The following is an 8,581-nucleotide window of genomic DNA, read 5'->3' on the forward strand; positions in this document are numbered from 1 at the left end:
TTTTGCCTTTTTAGGTCACTACGGGAAAGTCACAAAATTCCCTACTGTGAAGAGTTCCTTTCAATATACAAATTAATACAACATAGACTTCTGTGTAACTTTTACACTGAAAAAAAATGTCCGACTTTGCTGCCAGATTGACCTTCCTCCTATCTTGGGTTATATAACTAACCTGAAAACCTGCCAGGCATTGAGAGGGTACAGAAAGGAATCCTTTCTCTTGAAAATAAAGGCTTCCATGCTGTAGATAAACTGTCAGAAACCAAAAAGTTCAGCTGGTACAATGATAAACAACTTTTTCTGCAATATTTGCATAATGAAATATGTTTCAAGAATAGATTCCACTGGTAGAAATGAAGACATTTTCATAAACTGGAGGAAAAAATACTTTATTGCATGAAAATGGCCAAAAGAGGAAGACAGTACATAAAATAATTTGCTTTCAAAGCTGATGCAGAATTGACGCTGCCACATACCGATCAGTTAAAAAAAAAAAAAAACCAAAACAAAAAACCCCCACAAAACAACAAACAAAAACAACCCCCCCACACACAACTGTATTCTTGATTGCCTAAAGAAAGCTGCTTTCACATTCATCACAGATGGTGTTTGCAGGGGGTTAAAACCCTCTCTTTTTATGATCAAAGGAAATAACACCACAAGTTGCAGACAGATTACCTTCCCTTGCTCAAAGAAGGTGATCTACTGATACTTAGGTAAAATAAAACAAAAATAGACCTCTGGTCTCAAGAGAAGGAAGACTGAAATAATCCCATGGAGTTGTTTCAAGACCATATTTGTCCCTTGATACTCAAAGTCCACATGCTCCTCTTGACATGTCAAGAACATTCTACCCAGATCTTCTTTTGATATCCTCAAACCTGGAGATTAGTAATGTAAAACTAGGTCTCTAAAACCTCAAAACTTAACATGAGGAATTAAATTCCTTCAAGATCAATCTTGCAGTCAAAAAGCAAATTGTATAAATGCTCATTGGAATTTTTCAGGCCTGTAACTGTTACTTGGAAAAAACCCTAACTTATTGAACATTTTGTATAAAATTGGATTTGCAGTACCAGCAGCCCTCTCCAGACCAACCACTGCAGATTTCTTGTCCAATTTAATAAATAATAGTTACATTACAGAATCTGGCAATACAAGATCATTCACCAGAATAAACAAACAAGCATAGTGTATGTCAGTGTGTATCTCTCTGGCAGAGTTACTTCTCACATTTGGACAGTTCGACAAAAAAATAAATCAGGCCTTTGCCCTAACACAGTACAAAGGCCAATACTTATTTTTGACAATATAACTTCAAAGGGTGTAAACAAATGGCAAGCTACAGAAGAAACCAATAATCACCTTCCAAAAAACACCCGGTGGTTACTACACACATGAGCAATGCAGGCCACAGTTTTACAGCCATTTTAATCTGGAACAAATCCATACCGCCACTGAAAGAAATGGTACCTGCCCTTCCCACTCTCGCCTCTTCACAATTACTACTGCCACAACCTTTCCGCTGGCAACAGTCTACCACAGAGCTAATCCCACCAAAACTGGTAACTAATCTCTCCTGGACAGATTGATGAGCTAACCTGGTTCACCACAGGGCTGCGTGCTATCGTGAAAGGGTGGAACCACCCCTTTCATCAACACTGCAGGATTAAAACCACGAGAACATACGTCAGTGTGGTTCAGTGACGTACTCTGTAAATCACAGGACTAGATAATATAACATGATGAACTACAGAGGGAATCTCTGAACTGTGGGCACTTTTGGGGTACACAGGGCTTTCTATGAAAGATGACAAGTGGGCAACGTCGGTGTGTAGCACTGGAGGGTTTATCCAATTTAACTGCTAGTACCACAGAACTCCCATCTGAACACACAGCTTCTGAAAAGAAGTTATCACTCTTTGATAAAAGATTTTGAAATTTACACATTAATCACCCTCAATTTCATGAGCTGGTTGGACAAAAGTGCTTCAAGTTGCGCACAGAGGTAGAGTTGAAGCCACTCATGAAAAGGTATGATGGCTACATCTAGAACACAGTACAGTGTGCTGGTTTTGTCTGGGGTAGAGTTAATTCTCTTCATAGCAGCTAGTACAGGGCTATGTTTTGGATTTGTGGTGGAAGCAGTCGATAACAGGGATGTTTTAGTTACTGCTGAGCAGTGCTTACATAGAGTCAAGGTTTCTTCTGCTTCTCACACCACCCCACCAGCAACTAGGCTGGGGGTGCACAGAAAGTTGTGAGGGGACACAGCCGGGACAGCTGACCCCAACTGACCAAAGGGATATTCCATATCATGGGACATCATGCTCAGCAATATAAAGCTGGGGGAAGAAGATGGAAGCAAGGGACATTTGGAGTGATGGCATTTGTCTTCCCAAGTCACCATTAGGTATGATGGAGCCCTGCTTTCCTGGAGATGGCTGAACATCTGCCTGCCAATGGGAAGTGGTGAATGAATTCCGTGTTTTGCTTGGCATGTGTGCAGCTTTGCTTTACCTGTTACACTGATCTCAATCCATGAGTTCTCTCACTTTTACTCTTCTGCATCTTTTTTCCATCCCAATTTTTGGGGGGGAGTGAGCAAGTGGCTGTGTGGTGTTTAGTTAAACCACAACACACAGGAACACTGAAGTTCCCTTGCAGACCTGTTACACTCTGGCTATAGCAGCACGGGCTACCTACCCTGTAAAAGAAACCCCAGAGCATCTACCAAATACATACAAAACTAATGTTACTCCCAAATGAGATGCCTGTCTAGCTTTGTATATGAAAAACCAAGAGTCTTGTCTCTATTTATACTTTAGATGGCTGGCTTGATGTTAAATATTTCATAAATGAAACAGATTTTCATCCTAAGTGCTACACCATGAAAACAAACTTAAAGGGATGTTTTTAGCAGGGAAGTCACCATTATTTTGGCACACTTCACATACCAGGAATGTCACCAAAACTAACAAATTACATAAAATACACGTTTTGCCCGCCTGAATTACAGATATGGTATTATTTAATACTGAAATCACTCATAGAATAATTCCACTGACAAACTTTCTTCACCAATCCCATATCCAGCAAACAGGTCTCTGTAGGACAAATAATTTCCTACATAACCTGAAACTGTAAGCATATTTTCAAAAACAGATGCACAGAATAGCAGAATTTAACAGATGCTATAGAAGGATGTCCAAGTAATTTTTTTTAAAAAACAAACTCCTATTTCTGTGAATTGCAGTGATTGTTCTGGAAATTAAGTCTTTTTTTGCTCAAGTTTTTAATTTTTAATATGCTTTGAGGTATGAGTGTTAAAAAAACCAAAACCACCTTTTCCTCCTCCTAAATCAATAGGATTATCTGCCATAACAACAGCAGCTAACTTTGCAGGATGTTGAACACATCAATATTCTCACAAAATCTACCAGAGATGCAAAACAAATTGTAGGAACTCTTCAGGAACAGTTAAAAAAAGAAATACAAGTATTGGCAAGATTAGACTATCCATCTTTTTAAATTAACTGCTGCAAGTGAGTCTTAACTAACATATCAAAAACATAGATACACAATCAAAAAGACAAACTAAAAAAGTAAATTATTAGCCAAAGTAAATTCTTATGCAGCAACTGATGGAATGTTTGCCTTTCTTTTTAGATATTGTGAGCAGCTGCCACTATGTACTAAAACCAGAGCAAAATAAAACCCTCCCCTAAGTGATATTGCTAAACATGAGATCCCATTCTCCTTAATATGGAAAAGCCTGTGAGCCCATATGAACACATTTTTTCGTAAGTAGGTAATGGTTACTGTCTACTCTGATGACACAATTAGATGCACGCTAATTCTGGCACCAAAAGTTTAAGGGCAACTGAACAAACTTTTAAGATAGTGTTAAAGCATTTTCCATTTAGCATCTCCCTCCACCATTTCTCCATCACCTTTTACTGCACCTAATAAACTCTCTCATAAGCCTTGACCTGTGAACGACACTGGAAAACTCATTATATAGACAAAGTATGTCTCAATAGAAGCACATCTTGATTTATCTAACAGCTTGGAGGAAGGAACAATAAGAAGAAACAGAAGAGAAGCAGAAAAAAAACAAAGTGAGTCGATGAAGTCCCTGGCACTTGTTACGTTGCATTCGTGATTTTAGAACAGGTAGGCTGAATGCCAGGAGAAAGGAGGTCAGTAAGACCATGTGACTGCTTAGTAATTAGACTTGCTCAACAGTGCAATTACACAAAAATATTCGTTCATGAGTGTTACATGACTGTCTTAAAGATAAAAGTTAATCAGAAAGCACTTATGTATTAAAGGCTGCTATTTGCCAGATTTAACATAGATTTTTAAAAATGAACCATAACTGGTGACTCTGCAGAGGGATAATATTACTTTTAACAAGAAACTAAACCTCCTAGTTTCTTGTATCCTTGGACCATTTTTCTTCATATCCATTGTGTAAGTCATACTTTGAACTCTGACAGACAAGAGTTTTGTCCAGGGCATTAGGACCATAAACTCATCAGAACATAAACTCTCTGTGTCAATCAACTCAAACTAAGAAAGGACCACTGTAAATTCACAGCAGAAAACTAAATTTGACTCATGTTCCAAAAGCTGAAAGGCCTCTGCTCCTAATCTCAAATTAAATATTTTTTACTAATTCAACACCTTATTCTACAGGCACATAAGCAGGGATCTTGCTTACAGTCATCAAGTAACCAAGGACATAAAATGCTTATTAACTGCAAGTACCAAATGAGACTGGCAAACCAAAAAACTGCATCATAAGCCTTGTGTATGCATACTGTGAATGTGTGTGTTACCACTGGTTAAAAATAGCTCATTAAAACCACTGGAATCTAAAAAGGATTAATTACAAACTAGTAACTGTTCATTTAAATAAAAATGTATTGAGATTACTCTAATAAACATACAGCTCCAGCAGCCGGTTATTCTATAAAGTTACTGTACTTTTAAACTTGAAAAAAACTGAAGATGTCACAAAACCAGGCTATGAAGGCAGTGAGATTTCCTACTCAAATTTATGCGCAGCATGTGCCTTGAGGGTATTTGAGTCCCAGGAGATTATTTGAAGTGCTTTGCATAGGGGAGTTGTAATTTACCCTTCTGGGAGATCATCATGGGGGGTGAGGGTGGGGAGAAGCACACAAAATCAATGGACTAAAAGAAAAATGCACCTCTTCATTAAATAAATAAGTGGGCCCACACCACCAAAAACTCCGCCCCTCTAACCAGCAACTGAAAAAAGATGGGAACAGTTAAAGTAAACCACCTAGCAAATACTTCACACACAAATGTATTCAAGGATTGTATTAACTAATGACCGTATTAAACAGTCGTTGAAGAACCAGGGCAGTAGTACTGAAGACAGCAACTTCCCTTTGCTAGAATCAAAGTTCACATTTGTCTATCATTCACTAGCTCAGAGAAAATAACCAAAAACAGTTTAGCATTTCAATTGCAAAACACATTAGAAACCTATGAAGTATCCCTAAGACATGTGATTTCCTTAATACTTAGACTTGCGCCAATTGCCTGCATTATTTTAAAACTTCAGTCACTGCTCACTCTTCATCCATAAAACTAAGACCTCTGAGCTTTCTTTATATTCAAAAAACCCTATCCCCTTCAAAATGAAAAAAAAATTAAAGCCTCTATAAAATAAATGTACATCTCATGTACATTTCTCAAATAAGGGAAGTATCCCTCAATAAACCTCAAACCTCAAATAAGGGAAGTTGTTATTGTTAAGTGGTATGAACCTTATTTTTGTCAGTGAAAATGGAATAACCATCAAGTTAAAAGTTCACAGAGATCATTTTTAGTGTTTCTATCTTCTAAAAAATCAGAAATAGGACCATAAGGAAAAATTCTCAAATTTTGGAAAAAAAAAGCCTCCAAAGGTAAGTTACCTTGCTGGTAAACTATTTAATGACCTTGGATATAAACTATTAAATCTGAAACAAAGAATCCTTGAAGAGAAGTAAACTGAACCGAAACATGAAATGTCTCAACTTTGTCACTCTTCTATTTGTGGTGTTAAGCCAAGTTTCATTGTGCTTGTTCCATAATTAGGCAACTCTTCTCAGCATCATAGTCTGGGCAGGCTAAACTCATGAGCATTTCAAGTTCCTGACACTAGCTGGACAAATAATACAAGAACTCTACTGCATTATCAACCCTTTTGAAAAGGGTAATAACTTTCAGATCTCCAGTGATGCCTTAAGAAAACTCCCAAGATTGGTATGCACTGAAGTCGCATTGACCTCTGCCTTGTTACGGCTCACGTTTAGCATGGAAGTGTCCACAATAAAGTTCATTTTTGTATTAGGCAGGTCCACCTCTGGCTTGAAGATGCAGGAATAGATCTGTGTGCTGTGGAAAGGGACACTACCTACCTTTCCCTGCAGGAAAGATACCCTGAGAAATTACTTCTGAACCAATCAAGCAGCTTAACAGTTTTTTGGTGTTTTTTTTTTTTTTTTTCTTTTTGCAGAACGGAGTCACTCTGTTCCGCCGTGGGGTTTCTGGCTGCCCGAGGGTGAAGTAACCCCTCCGGGCTGCTCCTCCTCGGGGCTTTGCGGTCCGGCTACCGGCCACGCAGCAGCCCCGCTCTGAGCGCCGGCGCGGGCGGGCACCGGGGGCGCGCTCGGGCACGGAACCGCCGCCCTCGGGAGCGGGAACAAGAACACCCCCCCCCCCTCCCCTCGCCCCCCCCGCTTCCCCGGGAAGCCTCCGCCCCCGCGCTCGCCCAGAGGCTTCCCCGCTTCCCCCTCCCCCTCCCCGGGCCGCCGCAGGGGCTGGATATGTAACACCGCCGAAGCCGCGGGGAGGGCGAAGGAAACCGGCGCTGGCAGCGGCCCAACCGGGCGGGGAGGCAGCGTGACCGCATACATAACGCGGGGATCAGGGCCCCCCCGCCGCCGCCCCGCACTCACCGCCACCTGTTGATGCCCACGTTGGAGGAGCCGGCGAACCAAGGGTCCAAGATGTAGACGCAGCGGACCGTGTCGGCCCCCTGGATGCACTCCCGCAGCGCCGGGTTGTCGTGGAGCCGCAGCCCCTTGCGGAACCAGTGTACGGCGTTCACCCCCATGCCGCCGGGCCGGGCCGGGTTTGGCCGGGCCGGGGGCGCTGGCGCTCAGCGGGAACGCTCAGCCACCGCCCGCGGAGCCACTCATGGCCCGGCGCCGCCGCTGGGCGCCCGGGCGAGCAACGGCGGCCGCCGCCGCCCCGCGTGGAGAAGGGGGCCGAGCGGCGCGGGGTCCGCGGGGCCTCGCCTCGGGCGGCTCTAGGACCCAGCGGAAACGGCGGGGGCGGCCGCTCGGCGGGGACGCATCACCCCGCGCAGCCCCCACGCCGCGGAGACGGAGGGAAAGAAAACGAGGAGGGTCCGGCGGCCGCTCCGGGGCGGTGGGATCCCCTCCCTCCTCTTGCCCGCGGGAAGCAGCCGTCGGCGCCGGCAGCGCGCACGCCTCGTGCCAACCAGCTGCCGCCGCCTCGCCGTTCGCCCTGTGACTCTGCGCTGGGCGCCGGGGCTCCGCCGGCCGCCCCGCCCTGCCCCGCCCTCCTCGCCGCTGATTGGTCGAGCCCTTCCCCCACGTGACCGCCAGCCCTCACGTTTCTGAAGTGTGTTTACTACCGGCGGAGCGGGAGGGAGGCGGTGCGGGGAGGCGAGGCGCCGGGCGCCCCCAGCCCAGCACCGTTCCCTCGGCGGGGCGCCTGGCGGAGCCTGCCATGGCGGCGGGAATCCCACCGGCCGGGGCGGCAAGAGGCAGCGGGCCGCGGCGAGGAAGGGTGGCGGGGGCGGAGAGCCCTCTCCCCCGCCCCCCTTCTCCGGCTGGGGGCGGTGGGACCCGGATGAGCACGGGGCTCGGGGGAGGCTCTCGGAGGCGCCGATTCCTGTCAGGGGGCGCCTGTGCGCACGCGCGGGAGCCGCCGCGGGCCGGGGAGCGCGCAGCTGCCGGCGCGCGCCCGCCGGCCTGTTATGTATAGCGCCCTGCGCGCCCCCGCGGCTCTCGCGCGTGCGTGCAGGCGCGGCTCTCCCCACTCCGCCGCGCAGCGCCTGCCGCGGGTTTTGGGGCGGGACAGGCACCGGCCCAGCCCGGCCGATCCCACCGCGCCCCATCCCGCGGGGCAGGGGCGGGGCGCTTATGTAAGCCCGTGGGTCAGGAGCCCAGCCCCCACCGGGGGCCGGCCTGTGCGCGGCCCCCCCTGAGGCGCAGCCGGGCGGACGGAGGAACGCCGGCCGCCGCCCCCTCCCCTCCCCCTCTCCTCCCCGTTTTAGCTCTCGCACGTACCCCTCTGCTCGTCCGGGCCGGCCGCCTGCCTGAGGAGGGAGGGCGTCTCCCCTCCCGTGTTAATTTAGGGTGCGTGTTGCTTACACAACGGGCCGTGTTTCTGCCGGTGGCCGTTGCGGTCCTGCTAAAAAAGCCGGAGCAGCAGCGCCGAGCGGGAGGCAGAGCCGGCTGGGCTGCGCAGCTGAAGGAAAACACGTTTCCAAGCGAGTACCGAGCAGCAGAATGAGTTAAAATGGTCT

The 8,581-nt window shown here is 46.7% G+C and overlaps 1 protein-coding gene across 2 annotated transcripts in view; it reads right to left on the bottom strand.

The window, feature by feature from the left end:
* CRY1 (cryptochrome circadian regulator 1) overlaps positions 1 to 7,549 on the bottom strand; it is a 38,477-nt gene extending 30,928 nt beyond the window's left edge. For both annotated transcript variants that reach the window (XM_086753885.1, XM_086753893.1), the window contains exon 1: positions 6,981 to 7,549. In XM_086753885.1, coding sequence (XP_086610011.1) covers positions 6,981 to 7,138 — 158 coding nt within the window. In that variant the 5' untranslated portion in view covers positions 7,139 to 7,549. The remainder of the gene's footprint in view (positions 1 to 6,980) is intronic.
* Positions 7,550 to 8,581: the final 1,032 nt, after the last annotated feature.

The sequence above is a fragment of the Chlamydotis macqueenii genome, chromosome 1 (genome assembly GCF_036417535.1).
Source record: "Chlamydotis macqueenii isolate bChlMac1 chromosome 1, bChlMac1.mat, whole genome shotgun sequence".
NCBI lineage: Eukaryota > Metazoa > Chordata > Aves > Otidiformes > Otididae > Chlamydotis > Chlamydotis macqueenii.